The sequence below is a fragment of the Papio anubis genome, chromosome 5 (assembly GCF_008728515.1).
Source record: "Papio anubis isolate 15944 chromosome 5, Panubis1.0, whole genome shotgun sequence".
NCBI lineage: Eukaryota > Metazoa > Chordata > Mammalia > Primates > Cercopithecidae > Papio > Papio anubis.
Window position 1 is genome coordinate 75,159,663 of NC_044980.1, and position 16,527 is coordinate 75,176,189.

The 16,527-nt window shown below is 41.2% G+C and overlaps 2 protein-coding genes across 10 annotated transcripts in view; one reads left to right on the forward strand and one right to left on the reverse strand.

Moving 5' to 3' along the window:
• Positions 1 to 13,683: 13,683 nt before the first annotated feature.
• On the reverse strand, positions 13,684 to 16,235 carry RPS23 (ribosomal protein S23). The gene is made up of 4 exons (XM_003899889.4): positions 15,939 to 16,235; positions 15,296 to 15,455; positions 14,022 to 14,142; positions 13,684 to 13,879 (listed from the first exon to the last, which is right to left on the reverse strand). The coding sequence occupies exons 1-4, from the start codon at positions 15,940 to 15,942 to the stop codon at positions 13,733 to 13,735; spliced, it is 432 nt and encodes a 143-aa protein (XP_003899938.1). The 5' UTR covers positions 15,943 to 16,235; the 3' UTR covers positions 13,684 to 13,732.
• A 3-nt stretch (positions 16,236 to 16,238) lies between these two features.
• Positions 16,239 to 16,527, forward strand: part of ATP6AP1L (ATPase H+ transporting accessory protein 1 like) — a 44,142-nt gene continuing 43,853 nt past the window's right edge. For 2 of the 9 annotated variants that reach the window (XM_017959719.3, XM_017959720.3), the window contains exon 1: positions 16,296 to 16,339. The gene's annotated coding sequence lies outside the window, so the exon portion shown is untranslated. Of the gene's footprint in view, positions 16,340 to 16,527 lie in introns of all 9 variants that reach the window. The other 7 variants (XM_021939519.2, XM_009208723.4, XM_009208727.3 and 4 more) reach the window with 7 other exon arrangements.

Genomic DNA, 16,527 nt, shown 5'->3' on the forward strand with positions numbered 1-16,527 from the left:
TGGTCCTCAGTTTCTTTATTTGTAAAATGGGGAAATTCAGCTATGTGTCTTTTGCGACAACTGTGAATTTTTAGGTCTGTGAAATAGAAGTCCAGAGATCTAAACTGTGAGACTGGTTAGCTGCTAGCTGTGTGACTTGGGCCAATTTTCTTATCTCCTTCTTAAACTATTTCTGAAAAATAAAGCCCACAGTATCTATGCTGCTTACCTGACAAGGGCATAGAGAAGATCAAAATGCTGCATAAAACTGAATGTGCTTTATAACCAAGGCAGTGAGACATGGAGTGAGGGGTGACAGTGGATAATGACCTGCTCCTTCAGGGACACCAGCATCCCTACTCCTCCCCACCTCATTGCATGCCTGAGCCCTCCCCAGTGCCAAGCGCTCTCTGATCTGGGGAGTCTTCTGCTTCACACCCTTAGCCGATTGTTGCTTATGCTGGTACCCACCTGGAAGTGCTTCCTTCCCCACAGATCTACCCAATTCCCACCCCGGTGTTGGTGATTTACTCTCACAAAGCCACCTCTGACCACCACAGCCCCGAATCAATGCTCCCTTCATTACTCACTGTCCTTTGTCACTATGAGCTTTTAGCTGCCTCTCTTCCACTCTGATTTCTCCCCAACTTGATAAGTATGAATTAAGTCATTTCAGGTGTTGGCCACTGTTCTTGATTTACTCTGTTGCAGCATACACAGAAGAATGTCTGTGTGTGCCACGTAAGTAGAAAGGCTCTTGGGTTGGGAATTTGAGAGGTGGGAAAACTCTTTGAGGAACCAGTGGAGGGAGCAGTGGAGGGAGCAGAGTCTGTGTTGCTCAGCAGGTCCTAGCTTACAAGCTAGAGGTTAAAAAAAACACACAAAATTCACCTTTCCCCAATAAACGCTTATTAAAATCAAGAGAAAAAAGGCCAGAACTGGGTTTTTGCATGTACTTCTCCTATGATAGGTATAGTGGTTTTTATTCATACTCCCAAAATATTAGAAAATAGAACTCTGCAATGTCAAAACCAGCTCTTACATAATCCAGAGATATTCCAGTGAGGTTTTTTTAGGATTGAAATTTGAGAGTGAGAATATGAAAATACTCACTTCAGCAGATTTCCTCTTACATACTGAATCCTAGGCCAGGTGCCACAGATAGCAAATGGGGAGACATAACAATGTCACAGTTCAGTGAAGAGGACACACAAGAGGACGCTTCAGGAACAGTAGGCTGCATGCTGTGGGCAAGCACATGCCAAAGAAGGCTTTGCAGAAGAGGAATGTGAGTGGAATCTTGAAAACCTTATGACTTAGCCAGGTCAAGAGTGAAGGAAGAATCTTGAAGGTGCTTGTGGGGAAGTGGTGAAGAATCAAGCTGGCTAGCAGGACTGGGGCCAGCTCTGGAAGAGCCTTTACTATCACACTGAGAATTTGTATTTGGCCTGAAAACCACAGCCACTGCTGGGATTCAAATAGAAAAGTTAAAGTGATCACATTTGCATTTAAGAAAGAACCTGTATTTTTAAAATGGCTGCTGCATATAACTAATCATCCATACACTTTGTCAGGTTTGGTTTGGTTTGGTTTGGTTTTTACCACAGTATCTTAGCCACAGGATTTAGAAGGTTGAGGAGCACAGCAGGAGCTGAGATTGTGCCAAAGACACTTTTCAGTTTTTACCTAGGGTCTTCCAAAACAAAACCTGCCAGGTCCTGAAAATCCTTGAATCCTGGCTACTGAGTTACCTGGGGCAAGTCACTGCACCTCTCTGGGCCTCTGTTTTCTGACATATTAACATAAGGAAGTATATTTGATTGAGTAAAATCAATTTATTGTTTTGTAACAAGGTTTTTTTTTTTTTTTTTTTTTTTTTTTTCTTTTGAGATAAGGTCTTACTCTGTTGCCCAGGCTGGAGTACAATGGCTTGATCTTGACTCACTTGAGCCTGAGGCTCAAGGGATCCTCTCACCACAGCCTCCTGAGTAGCTAAGACTGCAGGCACATGCCACTGTGCCTGGTTAATTTTGTTTATTTTTGTAGAGATGAGGTTTCACTATGTTGCCCAGACTGTACTTGAACTCCTAGACTCAAGAGATCCTCCTATCTCGGCCTCCCAAAGTACTGGGATTACACAGGTGTAAGCCACTATGCCCAGCCAGCTTTTTTTTTTTTAAATGAAATGGAATACATAAAAAATAAAATATCAAAGTGCACTACACACAGTAAGGGCATTAGTGTTTTGTGAAACTTTGTTTTCAACTATATGTTATATACATATATACACACACACATATATTTTATATATATATGAAATCAGTGTCTATGTGTGTGTCCACACACACACGTGCACATGTGCACTGGGTTGTGATATAGACTGTATTTCTAGTGCCAGAAAATAGAAATCTGAAAACTGATGGACTAATAAGCTTCCTTCCTATTCTAAGACTTGATTTTCCTTATGCTGCTGACCAGTAAGTTGTCGAAGGCTATTCTATTAGTAGAAGAGTATAGGAAGTACTTAACAATTATTGTGTCTGTGGCACTTCATGTGCACAAAGGTGTTCCAGCTACTTCTCTGGATTTTTATAGGGCTTCTCTATAGAAGCATTTTCACATTTTTATTCCTAAATCTGATAGTTCTTTACAGTAATCCTGTGATCTCAAGACCTTGCTTTAACTTTTGTGTTGTTAGTAGTGACATCTAGTGGTTCTGTTGCAAGCATCCTGCATTCTAGACTATTGGAGCTGAAAGTGATTTTAGTGACCACCAGGTCCCATTTTGTAAATTATTAAAAACAAACTGAAAACTCACATGTATTCCTGCATTCAAATCAACTCGATATAATAATAAATAAAACCTATAGCTATGTAGTGCTTTCTTGGATTACTTTGAAGCTTTTCAAATACCCAGAAGTCGCTGTTGGTTGTAACCATGAGGCAGAAATTTAACAAAGCATGCCCTGATAAAAGAAAATCATATTTCAGTATAGCTACAACCTTTGGTGCATTGTTATTTACAGGTACATGCCAGAACCTCAGGCTTTTGCATGGTGCCTGGTGTTTGGTAGCACTCACTAAATCTTTGTTGAATGTTTGAATATGTGGGTGATCACGAAGCCCTGGAGAAGAATCATAGAAGATGTGAGACTTGAAGGATAGAGAATTTGATAAGAGACTAGAAGGCTAAGCTTTTAAGTTAGGGGCCATGGAAGGCCAAAAAAGGAACCATCAGTAGGGCCCAACAGGGCACCTTTGAAGGTTTTAACAGAGAAAGTTGACTATGTGGAGTTGTTGGATGACTCATTGGGAAGTGGTAAATTGAATGGATTAGAAGGAAGAGAAACTGGATAGAGGCCAAGAAACTAATGTAGTGGTGAAGTGATGAATTTCTAAGTTAGGAAGGTGACAGAGTAAAGAGAAAGAGATCAGTATCAGAGACATTTTGAGAACCAGAACTTGGTGTGAAGAGAATGAGAAGACACTTGTCATGACTTGGTTATGGCTTAGATTCTATAGTGGGAATCCCTGTCCAGGCCTGGACCGACTTCGTTGGTCTCTGTTTTGCAGGTATCAGGGACTGAACTTGCTTTCTTCTTTCAAGAAGTGCCACCCACCCTATCCCGTGAGAAGATTTCTTTCTCCCAACCAGCAGCAAAGTGAGATGTAGTCTCCTCAGCACTGTCCTTCAGTAGGTTCAAAGAAAGAGTCCCCACGCCCTTTCCTGCTTATCCATAGGGAAATGACTAAATAAAATGTTGTACTATGTAGCAGTTAAGGGGAATGAATTCAATCTCCATGTATCCAAATGGGCACATCTCAAAAAACATTATTGAGTTAAAACAGAAAACAAATAGTAGATGTTAACTATGAACTGTGTTTGAAAGCATCCCCCCAAAAAGCATGTATGCATTGGAAAGCTAATCACTGTTTTAACAGTATTAAGAGGTGGGACATTTAAAAGATGATTAGGCCATGAGGACTCTGCCCTTTTGAATGGAATAATGCCTTTGTTACAGGAGTGGTTCCTTTCAAAAGAATGGGCTTGGCACCCTCTTGCTTACTCTCTCTCACCCACGTGATGCTTTCTACCATGTTATGAAGCAGTAAGAAGACCCTTGCCAGATGCAACCCCTCAATCTTGGACTTCCCAGCCTCCAGAGCTGTAAGCCAATAAAGTTCTGTTCATTATAAATTACCCAGTCTGTAGTGTTCCATTGTAGCAGCACAAAATAGACTAAGAAGTCAGTATGAATGCAGCTTGATACTGTTTATATTTTAAAATGCACTAATACCATGTATTTTCTATAGGTACATATACTGCAAGTGTATGGAACATATAAAAAGTGATCTAGAAGGAAGGACACCAGATTTGTAAAACAGGTAATCAAAGACTTCTTTGATCACTCTCTGCAGGTATAGAGTGGGAACTTGGTTTGGAAGTGATCAAAGAAGACTTTGGCTCTTTTTGTAATGCTAGACTTAATCTATCCATAGAATGTAAAACTAGAAATTCCTTTTTAAAAAAAGATTTGAGTCCTCATAGATAATTTGGGAAACACAGAAGAATTTGAAGGAGAATATTTTAAAATCACTGAAGTGTATATCATCTAGAGATACCTGCTTTTAAATTTTTTATATATTTCCTTGTGCTAGTTTAAACATATGTAATTAGGATCATCCTGTATATGGTTTTACATCCTGATTTTTTCCACTTAACATTATATCTGGAACATTTTCTCATGTCATTTAATGTTCTTTGAAAATACTATTTTAAATGACTAGCTAGGATTTCCTCTATTCCAAAATGTACCAAATAATTATCCTATTGTTTGAGTTTTGGTCTTTTCTAATTCCTCACTGTTTATTTAACATACATTCATTTCAGCATTTACTTCTTGTCAGGAACTGTTCTAGAAATATAGTGGTCAATAGGGCAGACAAAGCCCCTACCCTCAAAGAGCTTTCAGAATGTAATGCAATGAGCCAGGCATAGTGGCTCTCCCGTAATCCCAGCACTTTGGGAGGCCGAGGTGGGGGGGGTCACCTGAGGTCAGGAGTTCGAGAACAGCCTGGCCAACATGGCGAAACCCTGTCTCTACTAAAAATACAAAAAAAGTAGCAGGGCATGGTGGCGGATGCCTATAGTCCCAGCTACTCTGGAGGCTGAGGCAAGAGAATTGCTTGAGCAGAGGTTGCAGTGAGCTGAGATCGTGCCACTGCACTCCAGCCTGGGGGACAGAGCAAGACCCCGTCTCGGAAAAAGAAAAAGAAAATGTAATGCAATTAAGAAATGTAGGCAGAAACCTATGCTCACATTTTGTTTCTTTAGGTTACACTGTTAATGGAATTAACAGATCAAAGGATATAGGATCATGTCACTAAATTGTTCCCCAGTAAGGATATAGCAATTTACATTCCCAGCAGCAGTCTGTGTTTTATCATTTTCTTAAATCTTTGAAAATTATTTTACTTTGCTTTAATTACTGAATTAAACATTTTTCTCTTGTCTTGCTAAGATTTCTTGGATCCTCAGCTTCATTTCTTCTTAATATGTTATATTTTTCTCAGAGTGTTAAATTTCTCTTTGTCACCTTCTCCTTGTGACTTCATTGCCCCCACATGTCCATTGTGCTCCTATAAGAGCAGATTGTCCATGTTCTGGTTCAGTTTAACCAGAGAATATGCAGTTAAACAATTAGAATATGTATGTAATTTTAAAAAATTGTGGAAAATTTCAAACATATGCAAAAATAGAGAAAATAGTACAATTAACCCTCACATACCTATAAATTGGAATCAACAATTACCAAGATTTTGCCATATTTGTTTCACTTAACACTTTTTTTCTTACTGTGCTCAAATACTTTTAAGCAGTAACAGACATCATGTCATTTGTTTTTACAGGTGCATACTGAACATTTTTATTTGATTTATTCCTTCCATTCTTAGATGTTAAAAATATCTTTGGGTTTTTGTCCTCTGCTTTTATTCCTGAGGGTGAGGCTTTGTGCCCTCTTTCTAATTTTATCTTTACCAACAGCATGGGGAACTTTTCTCTAAAATAACCATAATTAGGGCAGCCATGAAATAAAAGCAGAATGTAAAATGTGCATTTTGCAGGTTCTTCAGGCTGGATCATCTACAGAACTAGACAACACTGGGAACACTCATAAACCATGTCAAACCACAGTCCGCTTCTCTCAGTTGTTCTCAACTGTGATTAAAATGGAAAATTATGTAATATGTGACTAAATCCTCATTGTTGCGCAGGTTGAAATAGTAGCTGGTTTCTTGTGTTAGGAACTCATATACACAAATATACACACATAATCAGAAAATTCTGCATATAGTTTCAGGTGTTCCTAGTCCCTCTAAAATCCACCTATGGGCCAAACTCTATCCATTGATGGAAATCCTGGCAAATAAATTCCACTCACAATGGCTTTCTTCCATTACTTAAACACACACACACACAGGCAGGAGGAAGATGAGTATGTTGATAAGGAAAAAAGTACTTAATTATACACACATAAACATAAGAAAATGTGTAAAATACAGAACAAACAAAATCAACTATTGTATACTGTAATTAAGATCCTAGAGAAATAGTTGGAACCTATTAGGAACTTGTGGAGGGGAAAAGTGGTCATACTACCTGCAAACACACACAAACAGAGTACCTAAAGTTGTCAAACTGTATAGAAAAAAAAATCTTCTTATAAGCTGGATAAATTCATAAAGCTATTGGAGAAAAAAGATACGACAAAATCTATTTAATACCAGTTTCCAAAGCAAGAAATGGACAAGATACATTTTAAAAAGTAACAGTTCTTTCTACTGTTCTCAGCTGTGATTGAAATGAAAAATTATTTAAAGCACGTCTTACTTTGCCCATTATTATACAAATGTAAACATTAGCTGGTTGCTGAAAGAGGTAAGTAAGCATTATAATACATCCATTAACATACACACTTTGAAATCTGGGTTTGCTCTGTATGTCCTACACTTTTAGCACAGTCAAGCAATGTAGCCCCTTGTTCTATTTCTTTTTTTCTTTTTCTTTCTTTTTTTTTATTTTGGAGAGGGAGTCTCGCGCTGTTACCCAGGCTGGAGTGCAGTGGTGCGATCTCGGCTCACCGCAACCTCTGCCTCCTGGGTTCAAGTGATTCTCCCACTTGAGCCTCCCGGGTAGCTGGGACTACAGGTGTGCACCACCACGCCCAGCTAATTTTTTGTATTTTTAGTAGAGATGGGGTTTTGCCATGTTGGCCAGGCTGGTCTCAAACTCCTGACCTCAGGTGATCCGCTGCATCAGCCTCCCAAAGTGCTGGGATTACAGGCGTGGGCCACTGTGTCCAGCCTTCTATTTCTAATAAACTATAACAAAAGAGTTTTAGGCTGGGCGTGGTGGCTCACACCTGTAATCCCAGCACTTTGGGAGGCTGAGGCAGGTGGATAATGAAGTCAGGAGATCAAGACCAGCCTGGCTAGCACAGTGAAATCCCATCTCTACTAAAAATACAAAAAGTTAGTCGTGGTGGTGGGCGCATGTAGTCCCAGCTACTGGGGAGGCTGGCAGGAGAATGGCGTGAACCCAGGAGGTGGAGCTTGCAGTGAGCCGAGATCCCGCCACTGCACTGCAGCCTGGATGACAGAGTGAGACTCCGTCTTAAAAAAAAAAAAAAAAAGAGTTTTAGAAGGCTAGATTTAAAAATTTATCCCACACTGTGACTAGATTATAGAACAGAATTCATGCCAACAAATAAGCAGATCACTGATAAAAGGGGCTGGTACTTCTGTGGCTAGATCTGACTAGTGACCTGGGGACTTTGATTTCCTCCTTACCTTCCTTACCATCAGAATTGCTGTTTGCAAGCTTCAGGTCAGCTGGAAAGCAGAGTGTATTAAAGGAAGGAATTTTGATGGTGCTCATTACACACATCTGAGAGCTGTGTGTGAGTGGCTCCCTTGTTTTTGAAGATACGCATCATATATTAGAGGCTTAAGTGACCATCTGAATGAGGTGGCGACTGGGCATGTGCATATTTGAAAATATTGGTTATTTGTCACTCATGGTTCCCTTCAAATGTGTCACTCTAAAAAACTATTTTCTCCTATGAGACAATTTATGCTTTAAAACATTTAATTGTTAAATGTTTTAATGGTTTGCTCTAGACCTTCTGTGGTGACATTACTGTGACAATTAATAACCTATAAAATCCACTTCTGTTCCTCAGGTACTAACATAACATCACTTTACCAAACAATAAGGACAGGATTTGTGTTAGAAACGAAGACTGCTCAGTATAACCAGCAAAGACAGTCCCCCAACTACAGTAGCATAAGAATGTGAGTTAATGCTTAAATAATCCACTGACATAAATTTTATAGGTTAAAATAAAGATTACATAAGTTACTGTTAGTGAAAATTTTATTGCACTATGGTAATTTATTATCATAATCTCTTTTCTTGGCTTTATGCAAAGCCAATAAAGAAAAACGCTAGCTACTTTGACAACCTTCCAACAGATTCCAGGAATATTATCCACAGTGTGACCATAATGACCAATCCTACAACTAGACATTTTCCTGGAATGAAATACAGGAATTCAATACACACACAGATACACATTTGAATTTTTATAGCTGTCAAATTAGAAGTCTCTCTCTCAGTGCCACCAAAAAATAACAGAAAAAAGCCCACATTTATCTGAGGCATTGTGTGTTTAGACTTTTGAAATTTTTTCAGAACATCAGTAAAAAAAATGGAGTGTTTCAATATTTTCATACAAATACACAGAAAATTTATTCCTCTTCCCTTCACAAAACAGAGAACAAAAACTCTTACTAAATTCCCAGATAAATTTGTGCCTAAATTTACTAAGTAGCTACCTGTAAGGCAGTGTTTGTCATTTTGAAATGGAGTGTTTCTGACAGAAACAATTCCATTTGGAGAACAGACTATTGTTCTGATTTGAGCTGTGCCAATTACTTGGGCAAATTATTTCTAAAATACTTAAGAGCTGCCTTATTTGAGCTTCCAACTTCTAAGATAAGAGCAGTAATTCCCACAAATGGAGAAAACAGGAGGTGGCTACATAAGAACTACCTGACCGATTTCTCCTGGATACCCTCAAGATGGTTTCCCAGGGGAATTCTGATGTCCCTGGGTTTGGGAACCACAGAACTAAGTGATCTCCTGATTCTTTTTGCTATAACAATTTCTGATTGGTTTGGGCTTTGCTAGGCAAATAAAGAGAATACAGATTAAATAACAGACTAAATTAACTACCCATTCATAAATTTTATATATATATACACATATATGTTAATACATTACTTTTTATTTATAAATAATTTAAGACACACAAGAAGTTGCAAAAATAGAATAGTTTGTGTATACCCTTTATCCAGCTTTCCCAAATGCTATCTCTCATAACCAGAGTATATTTTCAAAACCAGGGAATTGATATTAGTCCAAAACTATTAACTACAGAATTTACTCATTCACCAATTTTTGCATGCTTTTATTGTGTATATAGTACTACGAAATTCCACTGCAAGTATTGATTTCCATAAACATCACCAAGATCAAGACACAGAAGTGTTTCATTCCCACAAAGAAACTCCCTCATACTATCCTTTCTCTATCATCAGACTCTGCCCCCATTCTTAATCCCTAGTGATCACTGATCTCTTCTCCATTGCTATAATTTTGTCATTTCAAGAGTGTTATATAAATGAATCCATACCAGATACAACCTTTTGAGATATGCCTCTGGTACCCAGCATACTACCCTAGAAATTCATAGAAGTTGTTTTATGTAACAATCTGGCTGAGTAGTATATCATTTATGGATATACCACAGTATATATATTGGCCCATTGAAGGATATTTAGGATTTTTCTATTTCTTGACTGTCCAAATAAAGTTGTCATGAATATTTATGTACAGGTTTTTGTATGGACACATATTTTCATTGCTGTATTTCAATCCTGTACCCAGGAGTACAATTTCTGGGTCATATTGTTAAGTACCACTTTTTCAGAGTGACTGTACCATTTTTCCACCAACAATGCATGAGAGATGCAGTTACCCTCCTTTCTCACCAGTACTTGATATTATCAGCATCTTTAGCTTTAGCTAGGTTATAGTGATAACTTGTTGTGGTTTTAATTTGCATTTTCCTGATGGCTAATGATTTGATCTTTTCATGTGCTTATTTGCCATCTCTTTTGTGAAGAGATGTATATTTGCCCATTTTGTAATGGGATTGTGTTTTCTCACTTTTGGTTTAGAGAATTCTGTTTTAGATGTAAGTCCTTTATTGGATAAGTGTTTTGCGAATATTTTCTCCCAGTCTGTGGTTTGTCTTGTCATCCTATTAACAGGAATTTTTATTTTGTATTTTTTAAGACAGGATCTCACTCTGTTGCTCAGGCTGGATTGCAATGGTGCAATCATAGCTCACTGTAGCCTCAAACTCTTGTGCTCAAGCAATCCTCTGATCCTCTCAAGTACCTGGGACTACAGGTGCACACCACCATGCCAGGCTAATTAAAAAATTTTTTTTGTAGAGATAGTGTAAGGCTTTGCTGCCCAGGATGATCTTGAACTCCTGGCCTCAAACTATTAATATCTTCCCAACTCAGCCTCCCAAAGTGCTGGGATTACAGGCATGAACCACAGCGCCCAGCTTAACAGGATTTTTCAGAGAGAAAAAGTTTAATTTTGATGAAATCCACCAATTTATCTATTTTTTTCTTTTATGGCATGTGCTTTTGGTGTAATGTCTAAAAACTACACGTAAACCTAGGTTGTAAAGATAGTCTATGTTTTGTTTTATAGCTTTCCTTACATTTAGATATATGATCCATTTTGAGTTAATTTTGTATTACATGTGAGGTTGGGGTTCCTTTGTTTGTTTTGGTTTTTGACAAATGGAAGTCCACATCATTTATTGAAACTCTTCTTCCTCTGTTGGTTTTAAGATAAATCCGTTGGCCATACTTCTGAATGTCTATTTATGGATTCTCTATCTTATTTCGTTGATCTGTATTTCTGTCCCTCCTCCAAGTCTTGATTACTTTAACTATAAAATCAAGTTTTATGATTCCTCCACTTTTATTCCTTTTTCAATATTGTTTTATTTATTCTAGTTGTCTTTCCATATACATTTTTTTTTAATTTTTATTTTTTTGAGATGGAGTCTCGCTCTGTCGCCCAGGCTGGAGTGCAGTGGCTCGATCTCAGCTCCCTGCAACCTCAGCCTCCCGAGTAGCTGGGACTACAGGCGCCCGCCACCACGCCTGGCTAATTTTTGTGTTTTTAGTAGAGACGGGGTTTCTCCATGTTGGCCAGGCCGGTCTCGAACCCCTGACTTCAGGTGATCTACCCACCTCGGCCTCCCAAAGTGCTGGGATTACAGGCGTGAGCCACCCTTCCCAGCCTCCATGTAAGTTTTAGAATTAGCTTTTCTACATCTACCAAGAAAAAAAAAGCTGCTGGAATTTTGCATACATTTTGTGCCCAAGGTGAGTGTATTGTTGCTCTCACCATAGACCTGGGCTTGCACAGTCAGGCCCAGCAAAGTACCAGGCATCCATTTCATGTTGGCTACATGAAGGAAGGGGCCTCGGACACACGGCCGTGTTGAAAGAGGTTGGGGAGGCCACACAGAGAAAGGAGAAGGCACTAAGATCAGGCTCAGCCGCTTCTGGATCTCAGGCGCCGGAGATTATTTATGGGTCAATCTGGCGGCCCCTGGGCCTCAGGTAGAACTGCTTAGCAAGTGAAAAGGGCGTCCCGGGTGCAGCCAAGAGGGTACAGCTGCGAGCCATCGTCGAAGGTGTCTTGACGTGTCAAAGAAAGCAGGGGAACCGGGACAAGACCCTGGGCGTCCGCGCTGTCCCAGCCCCTTCCTGGTGCGCCCCGCCCTGCGATCACAAGGACCCCACCGCCGGGCGAGAGCTGCCCGCCCCGCGCTGCTACCGCGGCCTCTTTCACTGGTTCTGGCCCGGTGAACGAGGCCCAGCAATCTCTCTCGCATCACAAAGGGTTGGGTCAATTAAGGCCCATCCGAAAGCATCTGCTGAGCCCTTGGGAACGGTTTACTCAAATACTGACTGCAGCTACACGTTGGGAAACGCTGGTACAAACCAACAGGCAGCCTTTCCGCCCTTGTGGAGAGAGACTAGCAGCAGCATCATTGGCATAAAGAGATAAACCCAAGTGTGCTGGAAAATAGGAGCTCTGAAGAGCGGGCGACAAGCAAGGCACCATAGTAACAGAGGTCCTGAGGATGGATGTGGAACACAAGTTGGAGCATGACCAACTGAGACCAGTGTTGCTGGAGCACAGAGCCAAGGGAAGAAATGGCAGGCTAAGGCTGGAATATGCAGGGATGAAGCACAACCTGGATTCTTCTGTGTCATGGCAAAGGTTCTGCTCTTGATCCTACAGAAAATGGGCAACCAAAGCAATTGTTTTCCAAAGATCCTAAACAATGTAAAGCTAGGCTCTGATCAAAGGGCTAATTAATCCATATTTACTATTTGTTTTTTTTTTTTTTTTTTGAGACGGAGTCTCGCTGTGCTCCCAGGCTGGAGTGCAGTGGCCTGATCTCGGCTCACTGCAAGCTCCGCCTCCCGGGTTCACGCCATTCTCCCGCCTCAGCCTCCCAAGTAGCTGAGACTACAGGCGCCCGCCACCACGCCCGGCTAGTTTTTTGTATTTTCAGTAGAGACGGGGTTTCACCATGTTAGCCAGGATAGTCTCGATCTCCTGACCTCGTGATCCACCCGCCTCGGCCTCCCAAAGTGCTGGGATTACAGGCTTGAGCCACCGCGCCCGGCCACTATTTGTTACCAGTAGTTTCTTGTATCAGATTTAAATCAGAAGGCTAATAGCTTCATTTCAACCATGCCACTGTGTCCATGAAAATTCTGTAAAAAGTATTTGTGGAGAGCAAAATCCACATGTACTGAATACCTAAATTAAATTATCAAAACACAACCAGTCTTATCTCTACACTAAACTACTTCATTTGCTGACTGGTCTTTGAAGACATGAAGGTCGCTGACCTCATGAGAAGATACTGAAAACATCAGTCTTGTCATATACCTGATCTCCCTTGCCTGACATATACTTCCATCATCTAAATGATCCAGTGCCTGTATCCTAAACACAGTAACATAGACACATTACAACACAGATCCTGACACCTTTAAACAGAGTGGGGAGCAATTTTGAGGTTACTATTTATCACCTGGGTCTCTGAAAGATGGATACAAGAATGTGCATTTCCAAGGGTACCTAAGATTATCTATGTGCCATGAAACTTGGTAATTGCTTTAAGTGTCACACCAGATATGGAAAATACCAAGAATTAAAAAGAAAGCATCTCACTAGAATTTAAGTGAGTTTTTGAAGTTGCATTGAAGTTGTTAAAGTAATACAACAATACTGCACATTTATTCCAGCTCTATCTCATTTTCTTATTCCACAGGATGAGGGGAACTGTGCCAAGTTACAAATGTTATTAACTCTAGAGAATCCTGAAACAATCCTGTCTTATCATCTCCTAAAATTGGTACAGGTCCTGTGTTCGCTGGTTTAGGATTAAAAAAAAAGGCAGGGGACGTATGGTAAAGAACACAATCTTTGTGGTGAGAACGGGGGACAATAAAATACAAACATTTTTTGGCATAAGAAAATTTATTACTACAGTGTTTTCACCATTAAAATTTATGATCTTGGTCTTTCCTTCTTGCCTTTGTATAGGGCCAGAAGAGACACATTGGCTACTTTGACAACCTTAAAGCGGACTCCAGGAATATCACCAACAGCATGACCTTTGCGACCAAATCCAGCAACCAGAACTTCATCGTTTTCCTGGAATAAAATGAAAAGTTTATTTCTAGTGTCAATGGCAATCACAAAAATACTTTCATGTGAGGAAACTCCCTTGCATCAGATAAAAATGTGAGGGAGCCCACCCCAAGAACAGAAGGTACAAAGCAGTTGAAATACTCACCTCAATAAAGTTCAAGCAACCGTCGTTGGGTACAAAGGCTGTGATTTTCTTGCCATTCTTGATCAGCTGGACCCTGACACACTTCCTAATGGCAGAATTTGGCTGTTTGGCTTCAACTCCTCTGAAATATAAAAGGCATAGCAGAGTGAGCTGGCTTTCTGAAAAAGGATAATTTTTTCACATTAACTAGAGAACTACTGAGAAACTGTTTCTATCTTTTCAATCTAACCTCAAATGGCTGAGCTGAAGTCCTGTGATGTCAACCAAGTTTTCTGCCAGTCTTAATTTCATTAGCACAATAGTTATAGTTATAACATTAGACTGGAGTGGCAGCATGGGCCTGTAGCCCCAATTACTTGGGAGGCTGACGTGAGAGGATCTATGCCTAGGAGGTCAAGACTGCCAGCCTGTATAACTAGAGACCGTGTCTCAAAAAAAAAAAACTAAGAATTACAAAGTCTGGGCTGGGCACAGTGGCTCACGCTTGTAATCAGGGCACTTCGGGAGGCCGAGGCGGGCGGATCACCTGAGGTCAGGAGTTTGAGACCAGCCTGGTCAACATGGCGAAACCCCATCTCTACTAAAAATACAAAATATTAGCTGGCATGGTGGTGGGCTCCTGTAATCCCAGCTACCTGGGAGGCTGAGGCAGGAGAATTGCTTAAACCTGGGAGGCTAAGGTTGCAGGGAGCCGAGATGGCGCTACTGCACTCCAGCCTGGACGACAGAGCTAGACTCTGTCTCAAAAAAAAAAAAAAAAAAGAAATATTAGAAAGTCTGAGTTCAAATGGATCTACCATCAAATACGATTCAACTATGTGAAATTATCATTTTTAAAAGTCAAAACCAGTCAAGTACTGGCAGTTTCATGTCTCAATCTTAGGTGTACGACCTCAGTTAATTCTGATTCAAGTCACTTCTTTTCACCTCACCTTTATCAAGTCGAAAAATCATTTGATTGCAGATTCAATAGCTGACACGTGACATTTACTTGTAACAGCTCCCACAGTAAAAGTGTTTGTGTCCTTTACTTCATCGTTAGTATCTTCTCCAATTCCTCCCAGGCCAACGTTAAGTAAAAACCTTAACTACCTAATTCCCAAACACTAATTTTACCAACTTTTAAACAGAATAAACGCTTTGCAATTTTACCCCGTAATGCCCAAATGAACACCACTACACAAAAACCTGTAACTACTTTTAAGATAAGAATTCGTAAGTTTATGTCTCGAATTCCTATAATAAACTAAAACTGACGGAAGCAATGGACTTACACTTTTTCCAGGACGATTCCTTTTGCATGAGAAGCACCGCCAAAAGGGTTGGCCTTCAGGGCTGTGCCCAAATGGGCTTTCTTGTACTGTTTATCATGCCACTTCTGGTCTCGTCGGTGACTGCGGAGCTTCCTAGCAGTACGAAGTCCACGACACTTGCCTGAAAATTAACTATTTTAGTTCTTCTGCAAAAACACGCCATCTACATGTTTCCCATCTTCTAAGACACTCGCCTCATCTGGAATAAACCCTTAAGCCTATTGGCTCTCGTACTATTTACTGGCCTGTGGGCCAAACATCTGGCCTTCAGGTTCCCCTGAACCGACTAATGAACGTTCGAAGAGAGCTCCGGAGAATGTGTTCTCCCAAAGGACTAGGCCCCGCTCGAATGCTTGGGAGGAAGCGCCGGCCTCCCTGTGTCCCTCGGTACCCCGACCTCGGCGGCCTCCACGCCTCACGGGCCCCTTCCACGCCGGACCATGTGCTGCCCGGAGCGGCGCTTCCCCGGCCCTCCGCCATGGAGCCTCTCCGCCATGAAGCCTCGCCGTGGCATCCCCCTCCCTACTCTATTCGCATCCGCCCGCCAGTCCCTAAGACCCCAAGTCCCACTTGCGGCGCCCTTAGACTGGCCAGATTAGCTCACCCATCCTGTCGGCGCCACCGGCCTGAGCGAAAGAGAGAAGCAGCGCAGGAAGGACCCACAAACCACCGCGAGCAAGCCCCGCCCAGTCAAGGACCCCGCGCCGCTGTCTGCGTCGCGCCTGACCCGAGGCTGGAGTCTCTCCTTTGAAAACAACGGGTTTACATCACTTTCCTGAGCTAGAATCTGCGTCTTATTTAATGTGCGCGAAATTCAGAGATATCTAATTTGCATGGGTTTTTCCCCCCTTTTCATGAGAATGCTGGAGACCGGAGGAACATGGACTACCAATCCCAGAATGCTTTGCATGGGACCCGCTCACCGCGTAGGTGCCCTTGCCGAAGCTACGTCGAGCAGGTCGCGGGGCTGGGCTGGGCGGAGCTAGGTCCAGGAGGAAGGAGTCGGTGAGCTGAATCTGTAGAGAGTACTGGGGCGGGAGTCCTGCGAGTAGTCTGGAAAATTAGACTTCTGAGCCTTAATTCGTGCTCACAAGCAGCACAATAAATTGTAAAATGTAGTGAAGCAATGTAATATAGTAACTAAAACCCCAAGCTTTGGAGCCAGACTGCGCCTTTAACCCTAAAGCTGCCGT

What these genes read in the sequence shown, in the direction of transcription:
- RPS23 (XM_003899889.4), bottom strand. An exon ending in GGAATCGTCCTGGAAAAAGT is followed by an intron (nt 14,143 to 15,295) that starts GTAAGTCCATTG and finishes TTTATATTTCAG; the next exon opens with AGGAGTTGAAGCCAAACAGC. An exon ending in GTTGCTTGAACTTTATTGAG is followed by an intron (nt 13,880 to 14,021) that starts GTGAGTATTTCA and finishes ATTTTATTCCAG; the next exon opens with GAAAACGATGAAGTTCTGGT.